This window comes from Polistes dominula, unplaced genomic scaffold (genome assembly GCF_049000335.1).
Source record: "Polistes dominula isolate Pdom_NZ unplaced genomic scaffold, Pdom_raw_medaka contig_15, whole genome shotgun sequence".
Lineage (NCBI taxonomy): Eukaryota > Metazoa > Arthropoda > Insecta > Hymenoptera > Vespidae > Polistes > Polistes dominula.
Window position 1 is genome coordinate 7,322,447 of NW_028300915.1, and position 20,647 is coordinate 7,343,093.

General features: G+C 32.0%; 1 protein-coding gene across 5 annotated transcripts in view; it reads right to left on the reverse strand.

Annotated features, from left to right (window-relative positions):
- The window catches only part of LOC107070354 (furin-like protease 1), a 239,171-nt gene that overhangs the window by 211,976 nt on the left and 6,548 nt on the right, over nt 1-20,647 (reverse strand). For 4 of the 5 annotated variants that reach the window (XM_089170233.1, XM_089170237.1, XM_089170235.1 and 1 more), the window contains exon 2: nt 10,178-11,736. In XM_089170233.1, the coding sequence (XP_089026359.1) occupies nt 10,178-10,342 (165 nt within the window). In that variant the 5' untranslated portion in view covers nt 10,343-11,736. The remainder of the gene's footprint in view (nt 1-10,177; nt 11,737-20,647) is intronic. The other variant, XM_015328477.2, reaches the window with a different exon arrangement.

A 20,647-nucleotide genomic window follows, 5' to 3' on the forward strand; every position in this document is an offset into this window, starting at 1 on the left:
CTCAATTGCATCGTACTTCGCAAAATAATAAAAAGTAAATTAAAAAAAAAATAACAAAGAAAAAGTTAAAAATTAACTCAAATAAATATCTCGAAAACTTTTTTATTCTTCTTTCCGGGTTCTGGAGAAGAAAATGTTGCCTTATTTTTTGTGAAATCGATTTTACGTTTTAAACTATGCATTTGAATATTCCCGATAAGATAAAAGTCTGTTTGCTCTTCCAATCCTCGTCTTGTTGCATCACGTTTCAAACGATAGTTTAAAGTGGTACTCAAAATCTGGAGCACGATAGTGTTTCTTTTCATTAATATCTACAAGGACGATCATAATTTTGAGAGTTGTTTGCATTTCAGTTTTGTTTAATATGATTAAAAGAATGACAATGTTTTATTTTACTTTTTTTGTTGTTTAATTTATGAATCATCAATTAAAATATTATTCTATACTTGTGTATTTTTTTCTGAACGATTAACGAAAGTTCCTATGTGTATTTATGCAGTATATTTTATCTAAATTCTTACTTTGTCAGACAACGGGTTGATGGCGTAGGCAAAAACCACTTCGTGCAATGATCTGTGAGTCATAGCAGGAAGAAAACGTAGACACTGACGTCCGCAAAATTTTCCTCTTTTTTTTATAGCAACGATCGATGAGATAATGTTAACACCAACCTTTAACAACTATAACTACCTACGTAAAACGCACATACAGGGTGCGGCTTTTATCGAATCATGTCGTAAAAATATGTTTACATTTTTTTTTACTTTGCATCAGACCTACTTAAGATCATTTACAATTTAGAGTACTTTATTCGTTTTAATTTTAAACTTCATGGGCTAGTGTATGCGCATAAAAAAACATTTTGCTAATGTTACACGCTTTTTTATAGAATTTTATTCGATATGTTATAAATCGTTTATGTATTATTTATAAAATTTGCTCAGATTTGTTTGTAATATTCAAAATGAAATTAATTTCAATCCGTTGGATATTATACTTATTTAATTGAAATATTTTTTAATATAAATCGAGATAAACGAACTTCGATGAACTTTTTTTTTTATTACGATAGGTTGACGAACTTGTAACGCGATAGCGTTTATCATTTTGATGCTTGGTTCAAAGTCATATGTTCTAAGAAGGAATAAGGTAAACGTACATAAAATATATATGTTAATTCGGGTCGAGAAACAGTGAACTTGCTACGATAGATTATTCAGCTCACGTCTCGTGTTGATTCACGTTTCAACGTGGCGCATCAAATCTGATGAGAGATATACAGAAAAATACACACACACACAAAATCTCAACTGATATTATCAATTAAACACCCTCAATAAATGTTTGGTTACTTCTCTTATACAATATTGCTTTTCTATTTATTTATTTATTTATTTATTTATTTAATCATACGAATTTTTATTGATAAATTTTATTACAAATTCTTTTCCATGATATTTTCTTTTTTTATCTTTATTATTTATTGAGATACATAATATTTCAAGCATGGAGAAAAATCCGTTATGGGATCACTGTAAAGGAAGAAGAATGGGAAAGAATAGAAAATCTCCCCCTCAACAAAAAAGGAAAAGAAAAGAAAAAGGAAAAGAAAAGAAAAAGGAAAAGAAATAAGTAGAAGAAAAAAAAAAGAGGAAAAAAGAAGAGAGGAAAATACAGAAGATGGACAGAACGAGAAGGGTGACCGTATAATAAAAGCAACTCTCGCTGTTGCGTCGAAAGATTTCTACGTATTGAATGAGTAAATACAGGTAGAAAAATAAAGGTGTAGGTATTTAGGTAGACATTTCCGAAGGATACGACGATGGTCGGTTCTCGAACGAAGAAAAGAATAGGAATGGTCGAGAACACTTTTCTCTACCTGGAATAGTAGAGATGCTCAGGTATTTCTACGGTAGTTAAAATACAACGTGAACTCCAGCTCTCGACGTTCACGATGTTACAATCCACAAGAAGTGCTATGAATATGCACGTTCAAACCTAACAGCGCTACCGTATTTACGTCTGTACATTTCCTCTCTTCCTTTCTTTCCATCTCTGTCAATTTATTCTTTCCCTTTCTCCCCCTCCCTTCTCTCTATGTTTTTCTGTTTCGTTCATTGACACGTATAAACCTCGACAACCCGGAAAATCTCGCACGAAACTTGTCACTTCCATAATAAATAGATATAGATATATATTTTATTTATTTTTTAAAAACATTCCAAATCCAAAATAATTATTTCAAATTACAATAATCGATAAATACCAACAAATAATATACAATAATATAATATTTTTCGAACGATTCATATTAATTTCACATCAGTGAATCATTTTTCATTTTAATAAATAATTGTAAAAGTCACATATAATATTTATATATCTAGATACATATGTACGTAAATACTTATATACATATGTTAAACTTTTAAAAAGCTACTTTTCTTGATCAGAAGTTAAAAAGGGAAGGGGGAGAAGTAGAAAGTCTTGAATACTAGTTGGCTGTTCGAAAAAGAGGATGGAAGGAAACGTTGAGTATGGGTATTATGGAAGAGAAGAGCAAAGGAGGAGAGTGGAAAGAAGGAGCGGGATGGGGGGGCAGAGGAAAAGAAGGAGAAAATCTCTTGGTCGGCGAAGAGGCAGAGAAACGTACTTTGAGTTTCAGTCTGTTCCAGCTCGATCGCTTGATCTCTCGAGGGCACCTAAGAAACCGTAAAAGACAAAAGGGTGCGTTTAGTTCCAACTCGAGTGTTCACTTAACGCACCGCGTTTTCTCTCTCTTTCTCTTTCTCTCTTTAAAAGTGGTAAGGGTGGAGCGACTTACAAATATACGAATGGGGTAGCTTTGGATAGGAGTTAGTGGTGGGGGGTGTAGGGGGAGGGGTGGTAGACGATGCTCTTTTGTGTAACGCTTTGCACGAAAGCATGGATCGTTCGAACTGCACTTCTACTCGAGTGCATGGTATATCGAGGCAACCCCTTCATCACGCTTTAGAACGACAACGACGACGACAATGATGACGATGACTATGACTATGACTATGACGATGACTATGACGATGACGATGATTTTGACGATACGTTGCACAGAAAAGCACGCGACTTTACAAGTTTCCTCTAATAATCTTTATAGTCGAATTATAATCTGTATTCCTTCCCAAAATTTGTTCAATAAAAAGTATTATTAATTAAAATTTATACTGATCTGACTCTAATAGCGAGTGATTTATTGCTCGCAAAAATCAATTTTTAATGAAAAAAATGAAGTTTGAAAAATTATTATACATATATTTACTTTGAATACTTTCATGCATTACTTTCGTAGAATTTTGCGTGGTCAATTTTACATTATTTTCAATACCTTCTTTAAAAGTATTTGCAAATAACTTCAAATGTTTCTCATCGATATTTGATATCTCTTTGTTTGATGTATCAGGTATAATTAAAAATTTTTCAGTTTAAATAAAAAGAAAAAACGTATATTATAGATATTTCGTTAATAAAATTTAATTCGTACAATACCAAACGTCCAATTACGTTATAAAAGTGTTCAATATTTTTTTTACACAATAAAAAAAAAACAAAGAAAAACGTTACGTTGGCAAATTTTTCTTCAAATTAAACAAAACCCCTTTTCCAGCTCGTACAATAATAAATCGATATCAATAGCATAACGCACGTTTAGTCGGAATTTCGTTCGGAAAATTATTCAGTACGTGTATGATCGTAGAATACCACTACGAGATCGAATGGAAACTTGTCGAAGTATACACTCGTTTTAGACTAGAATAAAGTGAGTTGCTTTTAATTTATTACCTATACTCTGGCCCTCTCTCTCTCTCTCTTTCATTCCCAATCCAATCACTACTATCAACTTTTCAAAATGGGCCAGCTCGTGTGTGAGTTAAATAAAGCTGCTAGCAATTCGATCTGAAGTCAATCAATTCTCGTTCTAGCCCAGGTTTATTCGATTACATTTGCTGAATAATAAAGTGAAGTCGCTGTTGCATACAAAATTCCCCTCTCTCTCTTTTTCTCTTTCTCTCTCTCTCTTTTTCTCTCTTTCTCTCTCTTTCTCTCTCTCTCTCTCTCTTTTTCTCTCTTTCTCTCTCTCTCTCTCTCTCTCTATCTGCATCCAAAATTCCTAACTCTAAAAAAGAAAAATAGTACAACAGAAGGATAGAAAAGAAATTTTGTATTTCGTTTGAAAATTAAAATAAACAAAATTAACCATAAGGCTGGCTTTTTCAAATCTATCCAGAGAGAATCAGTTCCTATACAATTAATTTAATTCATTTTATATCGAACTTTTCTATTCGATATTCACGTCGTTGTATCTTTGTTTATTTGTACTATCGATTATTTATTTATACACTAACTATACACACTAAGGCACACACACACAACACTCATATACTCTCTTCCTTCTTCAGAGCAATAGAGGATTATATTTCTTACACTTTCACCTAAATAAAAAAACATCTTCACTTATCGTAGAATATCTATTTACACTTATAAGAAGGTCGTTTTTACCTTTTCTAAAACCATGTATTTTTCTCTTAATATGATTAAAAACTTATTTATTCTATTCTCAAAATAGCTACTTAAAAACTAACTAAAAGAAAACCATTGGCGTAGGTATCAAACGTACGCATGACGTAAATAAATTTACTTAGTATTTGAACAGTTTATAAAGTTTTTTCTCGCAAAAATTCAAAAAATTATGAATACGTTAAGTTTGAAAAAGAGAAAACAAGAAAACCGTCGCATAAACGTCGCGAATTTGTTCTAATTTCAATTTCGTGGCATATTGTAAACATCGTAAATCTTATTTTTAAGTCGCAATAATGCGTACAAATTGATAACGGAAATAAACGTTTACTGGAAGCTGACAAATGAATATATGTACGTGTAATACAGCGAACGGATACTACTAGCACGGTTCGCGTTTAACGAGCCTGTTTCTTCTAACGTGCTTTTACGAGTGAACTCTACGAGTAGCTAGCTTTAAAGCACGAATGCATACAGCCATCGATTATGGCAACCGCGAAACGTTTAACATCCTCATGTTTACACACATGCTCTCTATATGTACGACTTAGAATTAGTTTCTTTATCTTCTACCGAGATTTTTATGTTCTACCAACAACTATAGTAATCTATATTTTTTTGTTAGTATAGATTATTCTCCAAATCATTTTTCAACCATCTTTATAATACGAAAAGGAAATACAATGATTGTGATATTACTAAATAATGTCACGGATAACCTTATGCATAATTTAACAAAGAATGAACCTTCGGTATGGAATTTTTTATTAAAGGTTGGAATACGTTAACATAAAATATTTAAACGACAGGCTTTATCTTCTTCAGATTTTTTTTACGTCGAAACTTTAACAAAATTCTATAAGTTACAGAGAAGAGAGATTCATAGAAAATTTGAGAGTATACTCTTCTATTGACGAAACATTTACCATTTAATGCAATTTACCCGTTAGACTACTCTTGGTTTTGCAAGAAAAATTTTCTCTTTGTAGAAGAATCGGTAAATCTTTGAGAATTTTTCTGTCATCTGTAAATTTGTGGGATCTAATGACGACGCATCGTTCGACGATTAGGCCAGGTGTAAGATCTTTCGTTCTATATTTTAATTCCTTTATTATTTCCTAACGTAAATACTAATGATAAAGAACACATTAAATTTTTCATCGTCATACTAACGTGCTTGATAATCATTAATAAAAAATTGGTGTAACTTTATGTATATATCCAATTGTTAACAATGCATTCGTAGCGGATGTAACTTTTATTCGTCGTAAATGAATGACTCATAATTGAAATTATTCATTTTATTAACTCTATTTCTTTTTTGCTTCTTTTTTTCATATACCTTTTTAAATAACACCAATTTTTCTCAGAATTCATTTTCAACATGAATCAACTGTAAAAACATTTGACGATGAACGATGTTTCGGAGAATATGACACATAAGTAGAAATACATCTTCGTTATCCATGACTACTATGCACAAATCGACATTTCCATACGATATTGCAACTTCGATGATCTTTGGATTCGGTAAATAGGTCAAAGGCATTAGGTTTTTAATCGATCAGCTAGACGCTCGATGATGCGAACATTGAGATTTGCGTCAATAAGATAATCTTTCACCCTCGTTATTAGAATATTATCGTCGATCTCTTCTACATCAACTTGAGACTAGTTTATTAACTGCTTTTATAATATAATAAAATTCGTACAAAAAAAAGAGAGACAAAAAGAAATAGACAAAAAAAAAACGAGTACATCGTCTATGCTCAGTCAGTTATTATATTTCCATTTTATTTTGGATGTAAAAATTAGAATATTTTTCGAATTTACTTACTATTGCTCGATAAAAAGCATTGATAATAATGTACGAAAGTACTAACAAAAAATATACTTTTCCCAAAGTTGATTTTTCTTATGAAAAATTTCTTTGACGAACAATAACTCATATTAACATGAGTATAAAAGTTAGTAATTATTACGTATATATGTAAATATTAATTAGGTAATTGAAAAAAAATTAATTACATAACATAAATATTAGTTAATAATTTTTGTGTTGAACATTACACGATATAACTTTAGTTACACGCGTAAAGATGGCAAATATAACAAATTCATAAGTTCATTCGACGATCTTTCATTACGCAACGTTTCGCCATATTTTCGTTCATAGAGTAATTACGTTAACAGCATCATTTTAACAATGCGCAACTTTATTAATGTCCATTGTATTGTTAACATAAATTAAATATGATATTATTATTGTCAATACGTTTGAATAAATTAATTATTCGATTCGTATGGAAAATAATTATAACGAAAGAAATTACACATTTCGAGATCAATCATCATTCATTTTTAATGATGATTTTTATTAAATATTAATATTATTAATTGATTGATTGATTAAGCCAATGTTTTAAGCTAGTTCGAATACGAAAAATATAATTGTTAATATTTATTCGATCATTCCTATGAATATCAAAAAGGGAAAGTTTCAAATAAATATGCAATAACATTTCTTCCAAATGAAGTTAAATATGTGTTCTTATCAAAGATAAACGCGGGAATAACCAGATTCATACGATTTATCGCAATTATTGTCTCTCGAAGATACCGGGAAGAAAAAGGGAAAATATTTCAAGATGTTTTTCGTAATAACACGCTCACAATAGTGCAAATCTTATCAGTTGCACAATTGTGCAAACTATGTATGTTTTCTTACTCCAATAATCAATTAGTAATTATTAAAAGAAAAAATATAAAACAATATCAAATCGTACATCAAAAATGGTAAATTATATACGTTGATAATGTCACAAGTGAATTAATTATACATAATAATCGATTATAATACCTTTACCGATGATTATTTATATGCAACAAAATTTTTTACCGTACTTGTTCGAGCATCATTAATTTTTAAGTTATGTATTTTACGTTAAAAAAAATTATTATTATATATAGGTGTATACAAGACTAAAGTCAATTTCATGATCATCAACTCTTACTCAATAGATTTCTAGTTGGAGAAATACTCGACGAATCATCATTACTTACATCCACATAAATACAGACCAAGAACATTCACACATAGTGTATATACGCAGACGTGCGTTAATGCATTATTATCTGTCACTTTAATTGCACTTATTATTATATTTTTTCCTTGATAATCCAACGAAGAATCACGTAATTACGAGCAGGTAACAGTCGACGGAAATGACTTTTGCGCTTGATACTCAAGGAAAATGCAATTTGTCGTGACATAACTCTTAACTTTAACTGCAAAAAACATTGAAAAATTTAGGATCACGTGACGTTATCGTACATAATAATAAATACTTTTATAACACTCGACGTTCTCGAATTGATTCGTTTTCGTCATGTTTAAAAAAAAAAACTTCTAATAAAATTTTGTTTTTCCCCGATCTTCAATAATGATTAACCTAATTTGATATTTTTTTTATGGATAAGAAACAAAAGAAAAGTTTTCCTTCGTAGATTCTATGGAGTTCGAGTTACTGCCATGATGAAGCAAGGAAAGGAGATTGGCTTCGAAGGTTAATTTCCGTCTTCATCGTTGAATGTGTGGGTGGAACAATGTCCTTCACGGTCAACGAACAGGTGAATGAGATTTGTGCCGGCCCAAGCCAACTACTTCGAAAAAGACTACTACTCTCTTCGTTTCGGTAGATAAGCTACCATATATTTTATTATCTCGACGAAAAAGCAGGGACGAGTTTTATCGTCAAAACTACCTTTGTGGTTCTTATCATACAATTTTTCAAAACTATTTTAAAGAAAACGTCCTTACAAAAAAATAGACGATTAATACTAATGTAAGTCTATGAATATAACAAAACTAATAGCTCTTTTTTTTCTTTTACGATAAAATTAAAAAGGTAATTAAGATTATCATGTAGATATGTAAGAAAAATAAAAAAAATAAAAAAAAAATACAAGGTATACGTACAGGTAAATTGTTATATCGCGGAAACAGGAAAAAAAGACACGAATAATAAAATTGCAATGGAAAAAAAAATAAAAAAAAAAAACATTTTCCTTGAACATCACTTATCTCGAAAATCAACTACATATGGTGATTACCCGCGAACAACTTAACTTCGCATTTATAAACGTACAATAGATAAATGTAGTGCGAAGTAAACGAAAGAAGAAAAAAAACATGAGTTACGTCGTTTCGATGATAACAACATACAAAGTTAAATATTCAAAATTACTCGTTACATTTAGAACACAAGTAATCTTCATAATCGAATGTTCGTATTTTTAGACAATCACACGAATTATCAGTAAGATAAATCAAATATAACAGAATACTAAAAACAACATAAAAAGAAAACAATTTTGTAGATACAATTTTTATTACGTTTCAAAAAAATAAAAAATAAATACATTTTTATAAAATTTCAAAGATGAAACTAGAAAAAACTTCTAACGATATTGCATGTCACGATGTAAAAGGCGAACGTAGCGTGAAGGAACTTCGATTCGTGAACTAGAGTTTCTCTCTCTCTCTCTCTCTCTCTCTCTATATATATATATATATATATATATCCTTCTCTATCTTGCTGACTCTTTGATCGAAAACCACACGATTACCGAACGTGATATTTCTCGCTGAAATCGAACTTTGAAGAATCCGTTCCGCATACAGAGAACGATTCGATTTGCGAAAGAGGCGCGTTGCCTTTGTATTGGCAAATTCGAGATCGTAAATCGATAATGTTTTTCCGAGATACATATTGATTAAGAAATGATAAAGAGAGAGTAAGAGAAAAAGAGAGAGAAAAAGAAAACGTTTCAGCTATTATCATTCTTTGTGAGATTATCGAAGATCGTAGCATGAAGTAGATTCGAATAATTTTCGAAAATAAGTTACCTTTTAAAGGGTAAAGAGAAAAAATCTTGGAAACAAGATTGATCCTAATAACAGATTCTCATTGAAGAACAAAGATTAAAACAGAAAAAAAGGCGACCTTTGCAATTGCAATTAATTAAACATCAAGCTTATAGCGCAAACTCTATCACAACATGATTCACCTTTGAATGCTTTCACGTAGATCGCAATAATCTAATCATTTAACAACTACTTACATTTCTCTTACATTCTCTCGTCACTTTTTGTTTACCTCACATTTATTTTTTTTTCACCTAACTTGCTAACGACCAATCAATTCAATTGAAATCATTTAAACACGTTGTAATAACGTAAAAAGGTATATACAGATAAAGTATTGTTTCGTGATAATATCCAAATTATAGTAGCTCGATACTGATTTTACGCTCGAAGAAATGTAATTTAAATGGTCTTTCATGATCGAAAATATTAACTACTGTCATTAGACGTCACGGATGAACACAGAAATAAGAAGTTGCTAGATACACGAACGACTTCGTGAAGTTCCTGTAATTATCGGCACGATATCAACGGAAAAAAACAAAAAAAAGATGCAAAATCGTAACGCGTTTCAAAATGCAAACGTATTATTTTAAACGTTTCCGTTACCAACGATAAATAACGTATAATAATAACAATAATAATAATTAGAAGAAGAAGAAGAAGAAGAGGAAAAACAATTAATCAAATTAGACTCACCTCAGCAAGATATTGAAAGCCATGATCCTCAGCAACCTTTCTAGCTACTTCCGGTCCCCCTTCGATGTGAGCAGCCCACTGATTGGTATAAGCTCCGACTCTGTCTCGTAGAGTCACCAGGAGAGCCAGACACGCAAGTCCAAAAATCCTTCGAGTACACATCATAGCTCGTCGCTGTCCACTCCACCGATATAACACTAATAGCACTATAAAACACTTTTGCTATAGTAGCAGTAGCAGCGATAAAATAATCAGCACCACGACCAGCGCGGTAACCGATGACGATGATGACAATGATAATAATAATAATAATGATGATGATGATGATGATGATGATGATGATGATGATGATGATGATGATGATGATGACGAGGACGACGACGACGACGACGACGACGAAAATGATTTCAACTTCACCTTAACACTTTTATCCACCGATATCCTCCTCCACCAACACCACCACCACCCACCACTGCCACCGACAACACGAAGACCGTGCACCGTCGCCACAACGAATGAACCACGTTGACTGATGTTAGTCCTTGTGTCAGTGTCGATTACGATGCATACGGAATGTCAATTGGGGCAAGAGAGAAGAATACGGGGGAGAAGGAGGAGGAAAAAGAATAATAATAATAATAATAAAGAAGATGAATAACAAGGAAATACAAGAAGATAATATATGCAATAAGGAAAAAATCCCACTAAAGAAAAAAAGAAGAAGCGGAAGGGGGGGAGTAAACCAATCAAAGAGAATTAGGAGGAAAACTACGAGGAGGAGGAGAAGAGAGCAATGAGATAAGAAAGTAAAGGGGAGAAAGAGAGGAATTAATCTAGAGAAGAATGAGGAAAAAAAACACCTGCTCCTACGCGAACCGTCCGCCGACGACGACTGAGCCGTCAGCGGCTCGCCTTGCTCGTTAAGTACCCTCCACAGTGTCGGCCGCCTTTGACTTCGGTCCCCCGTTAACTTCGCGTGCGAAACAGCACGACAAAACGAACGAACGAGCGAATGAGCGCGCGCGCGCGCGCGTACGCACGCACCAGTTTAAATCCCTTCTTCTTTTTCTTCTCAGATAAAACACCAGATACCAAAGTTGATATCTAAATTTCTTCTTATTCTTATTCTTCTTCTTTCTATTTTATCTTTTTTTTTTTTTGCAAGATTTTGCAAGACGTATCCCTCTATATACGAGTACGTGTATTTATGTATATATAAGTGCACGTATATTTCGCGAGATAAGATCAATTTATCTTCTCGAATCGTAACCAACCACTTCCGACCTCGTCGTAACAGCTAACATTACGTCGATTTCGATTGTCTTTGTCTTGATCGATAGATCGACCTAAGATCACGCTACTACAACAACAGATCTGTCGTCCTTTCTGAAGCCAGTCATGATTATAAGAAAGAGAAAGAAAGAAAGATAAATTTCTTTTCCCCCTTTTCTTCTATTTGATACTTTGTTCGAAGCTGAACACCCTCCTTTGCCTCTTCCTATATTTTTCCTTCTCTTCGTTCCACTTGGCGATCACTTTGTCGACCTACCAACGCCGATCTGCAATAAAGAAGAATAGACGGAAATAATCGTAATGCTTCCCCTTTTTCCTCATCTTCCTCCTCCTCATCATCATTCTTTTTCGAACAAAAATTTTTGCGATTATCTTTTATCTCGTGTTGACACTTTGTTAAACCCACCGTTGTGGTGACTCGTCCGATTAACGATTAACTAGTCTGTTCATTTATGAATTTTATAGATAAAGCAAAATACGACATTAATTTTTATCGATATATACAAAAGTTATTGTTAATATATTAGATGAATTATTGATTAATTATTTAATTTTAAAATAAATATCCAGAATAATATAGATTTTGTGCAATTTCAAAGCTACACTCTTAAGAGAATATCCTTTTATAAATACTGTGTATTATAAAAAAAACAATTCGATAATAAAATTTGAATAAGTATTTTAGGAACACCGAGTATATTCTTCGATAAATACCATGCGATATCGAGGCAAGTTAATTGCGGAAAGAACCGGATAAGCCGATTACAGCACAAGCGTTTACAATAATTTTGTTAACGTTAATAATTATATTACATCATTCCCCCCCCTCCCATCAAAATCTTTTCTCGAAACATTTTTCAAAGTCTCTTATTAACTCTGAAAATGTGGAATCAAAATTCGACCCGTAATCTTATCAGAATAGCGAATATTTCAATGAGTATTTATGTTATCACGTGATAAATAAAATATTGTTCAACGACGTATATACGACGACGAATAAGATAACAAATTAGAGCGCGAGCATATAATCGTCCTATAAATACATACAAATATTGTATAACTCTACTTCATCGCCTTATCTCATAAAATTAGATTCTAAAGTTCTATTAGTGTTAATGAATGTGTGTGAGTGTTTGGTCAATTATACGTTGTACTATTGTACTTTAGCAAGTAGTCGTTAAGTCAACAATTCGAAACTCACATTTCTATTAAAGATATTAATACTTCTATATGGTACGGTAGAAATTAATAAGAAAATTATTATCTTTTTAGAACAACAAATGTAAAACGTAATATCACCTAGAAACTTTTTTTAAATATCTCGCACGACGAATTTTAATTGTAATTTCTTATTTTTTTCTTTTATAAAAATGACAAAAAATTGATCGAAAGTAATATTTCAACGAAGATATGCAAAATATAGGGGAGGGGGAAGTTAATATAAAATCGTGGAGATTGCAAAGTTTACTTAAAATATGATATTGTTCAAGATGACATATGTATTGCAGCAAGTACAACACGCATGTTATGTTGTTCGCATCAAAGGGCTACTCGTTAAACGAGTAATGTAATAATTACCCGGCAGATATTACATTCCATGAGTAGAGTATTCTCTATTATGAGAGATCATTTATATTCGCTCCGCAGAAATAACCTCTCTCGATTACTTTAATTACGAAGTTGTATCAACGAAGGTACATATATAGTAGTACTGAGAGAGAGAGAGAGAGAGAGAGAGAGAGAGAGAGAGAGAGAGAGAGAGGGACGGACTAGGACATACTACTTCGGTAAGTCAATACCCACTCCAAAGTCCCATGTTCTCTCGCTAAAGATGTAAATCCTGTTCCGTACAATGGATTAAGTCTAACGAATGCCGAGGAAAAAGGAATGGAATTAGGTCGGAAACGCGTGGGAGTACTTTTCCGATATAAATTATAAAACGTATAGAGCTTAAATATTATATTTGAAAAAAAAAATAGAAGAAAATATAAGAAAACACCAGTTAATAAAAAAAAGAAACAAAAAGCAAACAACATTAGCGAAAGTAAAAAAAAATTTGGATACACATCTTTAAACAACTCACATAATTGTTCGTGTTGTCATACTAGTTTAATTACATTTCACGCATTGATCTATCAAAATTTCAAACTATTGAGAAAAAATCAGTTTGTTTACCGGGCAAACCCTACTATGTTCCAAAAAGGTTCACCTACATACTACTACTATTTCCTACCGACATTTACAAAGTTTTTAACATATAAGATATCTTTGATTAATAAAGTTACCTGGTAATTATAATAGATAGTTAAATTTTTGACAAAGGGGAAAAAATACGAGTAGAAATAATTGTTGCGTATATATATATTTTCCAGCACATTACCGAGCTGTAAAAATTCCACTTAAAGATTAGGAGGAATATTCTGAGAGGCCATAAAATATCAAACAAACTCAAAAATTATTAGGAAAAATCGGTGCGACGGAACCTTGGTGCATTGTCGGGCACTTCGAGGGGTTTCGGATTCTTATGTAAATACATGCGACACCATAAGAAGAAAGGATATTTCTTAGTCTAGACCAGTGGTTCCTAAAGTGGGCGATGATCCTAAAGTCCACAGGTAAACTTTGAGGGTGTGGGAAATGAACTACTAAAAAAGAAAAAAATGTCAGCGGAGGCTGATCCGCGCTGCTATACTACGCTACACAACAATGCCGGTATATCGATACTGTGTCAACAATAATAAAATATTAGAAAGAAATTCTCTTACTATTTAGGCTTTGGTGCGGGTGTGCATTAAAAAAAGTTTAAGAAAAAGGTCATCAAGAAATTTCCAAGGGGAAAGGGGGCGATAAGCAGTATTTTGTTAAGAAAGGGGGCAATAGGACAAAAAAGTTTGGGAACTACTGGTTTAGACAAATTTCCCTTATGCATAATTTCCACTACAATCTTTACTAAAAGCTGTTTCCATAGATGGACTATGATGGTGAATTATGGTGATGGACCCTTCTACTAGTGGTCAATGCGCTTGGAGAAGGAATTTCGGAAACCGATTTTTCACTATAAAAACCACGGAGATAGAGAATAAGGAGAACGATCGCTATAGGCAATTTGTCATACATAGTGTCACCAAAAAAGTAACAAAATACCAATACTTATTTCTGCCATTTGGGTGGCATGGTGATCAACTCGATCCTAGTGACGTACATAAAAGTTAAAACTATAAATTTTTTCACAGATTACTTTATTATTTACTATTGGAGTTGTTATTCATTTTATACTTTTCTTAAATTCCGTAATTTAATAAAATGACAACAAGTATTGCAAAGTTGATTGATTAACCCATTGACTGCCAGACATATTTAGAGCGACTTGCCTTAAATTTTTAAAAATATAATAATATTAAGTTACTGATATAATATTGTAATGTTATTTACAATAATTGATAATTAATATTCTCTACACCATATAAATATTTTATTCAACCTTTTTAATAATTCTTAACGTAAATAACCATTTGTAATTAATCTGAAATTGCAGCACACACTACGAGATATCTCGTAGTTGGCAGTCAATAGGTTAATAAAGTTCAATAATTTTTATTGATTACACATTATTTTAAAGTAGAATAACAATTTTTTTGAACTATTTCTTCATAAATGTAGAACTATAAATGTGTTATATACTTCACATTGAGTAAAAAATGTTATTTTTCATTGTTATTAATTCATTTATTAATAATCAATATAAAATAAATACCATTATTTAAAATTTTTCTTCCTTCATTAGTTTGCTTGTTCGTCAAATTTTAAATAAATAATTTAATAAGCAATAATTACATAAATCTGTTTTTAATTTCAGGTATGTATAAATGATTTTATTTAATATTGTTGAGCACTAAAGAATCTAATCAGCTACAGCGTACTGGAATGAAACTTTATTTATTCTATATTTTGGGGATACTTTTTAGTCCGGGAGCTAGCAACGTTTTCGAGAGGGAATTGGAGATAAGCCAATTTTTTGATATGTCGTTCTTCTTGATCTTTCGGTTAGAACTTGCACTTCTTGGCTGGCCGTAGGTCTTGTGTTTACTAGTGCGCATCCAACCTGCACAGGTAATAATCCTAGATTTTAAAAGAATGTTGAGAAGCCTAATTTTTTATTTATTGACTTTAGATAAATATATCAAGCATACATTTTTTATTGCCATGCACTTTTCTCATTGCTAAATATCTGCCATATGCGATTTTTTTTTTTAATAAAAAATTAAAAATATCTTGGTATTCATGTAATTTTAATATTATGTTATTTAAGTATACAGAAACCAAAAATTAATTTGCCAAGTGTTTATTCGCTTGTTAAACCTAGAATAAGAACGACAAACTTATGAAAAGTATTGCAGTATGATGCTGTAGTTAGAGAGAGACAGTTCAGAGTGCAAGAGAGATGATAGACAGCCACGGTGGCGCAACTGGCAAGTTTACAAGATGATGTTCAGTCCCACACAAATCTTTTGTAGACGATAAACTATATTTGTTATTTTTTATAATATTCAATTTCTGTGAAACAGACCCTGCGATAAGCTTATGAAATAAAATATCATAAAATACTGAAAGGCAGCAAATATAAGGTATTGTTTACCTAAATATTAGGAAATTCCAAAGAGCCATAAATTCCCAAACTATCTCAATGATCAAAGGAACATAATAACTACAGCATCATACTGCAATACTTTTCATAAGTTTCTCGTTCTTATTCTAGGTTTAACAAGCGAATAAACACTTGGCAAATTAATTTTTGGTTTCTGTATACTTAAATAACATAATATTAAAATTACATGAATACCAAGATATTTTTAATTTTTTATTAAAAAAAAAATCGCATATGACAGATATTTAGCAATGAGAAAAGTACATGGCAATAAAAAATTTATGTTTGATAAATCTATCTAAAGTCAATAAATAGAAAATTAGGCTTTCCAACATTCTTTTAAAATCTAGGATTATTACCTGTACAGGTAGGATGCGCACTAGTAAACGCAAGACCTACGGCCAGCCAAGAAGTGCAGGTTCTAACCGAAAGATCAAGAAGAACGACATATCAAAAAATTAGCTTATCCCCAATTATTATTTTCCCGACGTTGCTAGCTCCCGGACTATTTATACACTGCGATCGTTCTCCTTATTCTCTATCTCCGTGATAAAAACCCTCGGAAAACCAGCATCATCACTATTCGCCATAACTCTAACGTTCTACAAGAAACAACGCAGCAGCGAGCAACAACGTAGCAACAATCCATAAAGGAATAACATTCAATAAAGCAATAACAATCGATTCACATTTTATTAAGACCCTCTTGCGATAGATAAATACCATAGTACCGATCAAGGCACCGGTACGAAACAATAATATCGAAATCAAGGAAAAAATAAGATAGAATAGAAGAAGATCTGCGGGAAAAGAAAATGTTGTAAAAAAAAAAATACAGAAAAAAGGAGTAAATAGAAGAGAAAAAAAAATACACACACAGAAGTTCGGATACTTATTTGGTAAAATCGTTGAAGCTTTACGTAATTTTCGCGCTAGTCGAAAGCAACTTTGGTTTGAAATAAAAAGAAAGGAAAAAGAGTTAAAAAGACAAAGAGAAAGAAAAGAAGAAAAAGAAGAAGGACAAGAACGACTATTCGCATTATCGGCATGTTTGAACGGATCTTCGTTCGAGTCAGCTTCCGGAAAAAGGACTCACGTCGTAGAAGAGAGTCGATCGTTCGATAACTTTGGAACAGAAAGAGAAAAAGGGAGAAAGGGAAGTGAAGGGGGCAGCAGATAGATAGGGAGAGGGGTTGAGGAAGAACACCCTACTTCGTACCTCGGAGAAAATTGCATTCGCGGCCTGACCTTCTCCCTTCTAACTCTACTCTCTCAAGTCGCGATGAAGAGAAAAGAAGATAAAAGATAAAACGAGAAAAAAGAAAGAGAGAGAACTCACTGTCGTTCGCTCAGAGAAGTGAATTAAATTCGAGCCCGTACTTATCCTCTTTCTCTAGTGAACGGGTTTCCCTCTCAGTAGCCTTTTCCAAAGCCGAAAAAGCGAGGATGACCGACTGCAGCTTCTGCGTCCACACCAATTCCGAGTCCCTTTTTAATTCCAGGACAAAAGGGTCACCCTGCATATTCTGTGTTCATTCTCTTTTTTCCATCCCTATCTATTTCTCTAACTCTCTCTATATATATATATATCTCTCTTTTCTAACCTCTCGCTTTTTTATTTTTTTTTTATATATTCCTCTTTTCTCTCTTCCTCCTTTCGTTCTCTCAAAGTTCCATTTGCCGACGCCTCGTCGTAACGAATATGGACTTTCGACGTGAGCGCACAAATGAAAACGAACGAGACCGAGATCCTCTCTCAGAGGGTAATAATCCAAGGCCCTTTGCGTCTTTCCATTTGTATAGTCCTTGTAGATTTAACGTATGTTCGAGTTTACACGTGTATACCGTATGTAGAACCTATGTAAATAATATCTTAGTATACAAAATGATACTACTCTGGTTGTAATGCATATATTATACCTAAGACCAATGAGATAATCATTCTTGAGAAAATGAATGGATGAGTATTATAAATAAGAAAATTTATAAATTGTGTTTTATACATAAAATGGCCTTCGATTTGTATTATTTTCATTCAGAGTATTGGTCAATTAATTTCATTTTCAGAATCGATTAACTTACTCTATGCGTGAGGCAAGGTATAAATAACTTTACCGCAGGCCTATGTATAAAAAGGTAGGTCGTTTATTAATAACATTTGCGGAGGACCTGTACGTTTTGTTTGAATAAAGTATATTATACATTTTTTTTCTTTTTTGTTTGTTTGTAAGACCACAATTTTATTTCTATTAAAAGGTACACAGTTAAAAATACTTACTAACATAAGTAATACATTCTCTTTCATTTAGAGGCGTCAAATTTATAACACAATTTGTTTCAATCTTTGATTATATAACATATATGTTATTTATTTTATACATTTCATAAAAATCTGACTGTTAGTTTGGCAAAATATATTTGGCGAGTTTTCTAAAAATAAAATTTATTCATATTTCATTCATTTTCACCCGCCGGGTTTATGAATAATTGTTCTGTGACCCGCAATAAATGTCATTACATGTTAATAAAAATCCCGACAACATTTTTATAGAAATTGGTATGCGCGTTACGTATATAACATATATGAGTACAACCTAAAAGAAAAATATTAACGTATATTTCAAACGAACGAACAAGAAAGAAAAAGATAAAGAAAAAGGAAGGTGAAAATGAATGAACGGATTTAAGAGTCAAAAATTAATTAGCGTCTCGAAATAAAAAAAAAAATAGAAATTAATTCTGATAACAGATTACACGCGAGAACAGGTGGTTGTGCAAACGACGGTTTTCGTTCACCGACAACCTGAGGTTATATCCAAGGGATTAACCTTCATCGATCGAAAGATTCGGCCGGTAAGCAGTAATTGCAACTATTTCTAAAGCAAACCTATCGCTTTACTGCATGACTTGTAATGAATAGAAAATCTGATTGAGAGAAAAACGATGATAAATGTAAATATTCTAGAGAAAATAAATATCATTGGAAGAGATCAATTTTCAAACAATTTTTCTAAAGATTTATTTTTTAGATATTTCGATCAAATATGAAGGATTACAAAAAAATAATCATTGTAATTGTATGAAAATAAATCCAAAAGTGGAATATACTTTTTAAAAGCCGTTTAATTTAAATATTATTAAAGAGATATTTTTCTCGTTTAAATTAACATATAATATATAACATACACACACACGTATATACATATATACAGAATCGTTTTAAAAAATAGATAAAAATATAAAAAAAAATAATATATAGAAATATAATAATAAAATAGATATATTATTTGATCCTTTTTTTCCTTAATAAGAATTAATAATTCCTCGATTTAATCCAAAACTATTCTTTATAATTTAAAACGAAAAAAAGTCAGAAGAAAACGATACTTTAATCGAATGGAACAACGAACGAGCTCGCTGAAGCGTAATTCACACTTCGAGAAGAAAAGAGTCCAGATGAAAATAATATCAGTTATCAACGCGCCAGAAAACGATAGAATAATAATTTAGAAGATTAATAGGATTTTTACCGTACCCATGGGTGGAGTCACTCTGTTCCATCCCGAAGGATTTAGTTTATATAGAGCACATACGTGACCGTGATGCCTTGTAGGAGCTTAAATCTCTGAGTGAATTTTTCCATGCTGACGCGAAACGAAAACAGATATATATTATTGGTCACGTACAACGATTCGTTAAAAACAAATCGATTGCTAATAGCGAAAAAAAATCATTTTACTTCACTTTAACCAACAATAAAGTATCGGTAAATCTTCTTCCCTATTACAATCATCTAAGATTAAAGATTAAGAAAAGCTTTTTCTAAGATCGTAAAAAAAAACTTCGAACAATGAATTTTCATTCTATATGGTTGTTCTATATTTTCGTCATAAGGTAGTAGTATATACGTCGTCGTAAAAGATAAAAAGATTTATTAGGAAAGAAAAAAAGAAAAAAAAAACAACAAAAATAGAATAAAAGTGTCGATTTAAAGGAAAGATAGGAAGATACAGACCATCCGCACCATCTTCTTCTAGGTCGTTCTCCATAAACCCCCATAAAACAAAAAAAAAGAGGGAAATGATCTACACCCTTATCTATACGGTTTTTAAATCTTCGAGATGGAAATGACGAAAAAAGAAAAAAGAAATACAGTGAGAAAGAAAAATAAAAAGGTAGACGAGATGAATACACAAGTTGGAAAAGAGATGAAGAGAAAACGAGCGGGTGTAAAGACTTTTTTCGTAACAGGAAGCTACTGGGAGTGGGGAGCGGGGTCATGGTCGATGTTCAAACGTAACAGACGCATTCTCGTGCTGCATGAGAAAGCAAAACAGAAAAAGAAGAAGAAGGAGAATGAGAAGGAGAATATAATACACGGTACGTTAGAAACCGGCCTGCCTCATCGTTGTTCGGCTTGTTCGTTAAGATAGGACTTTAAATACATTTCGTATATTCCAACGAGCCAAGGCAGAGTTGTGTTAACTATTAACGACTTAATACTATATGCATTATCAACGAAACGCAGAACG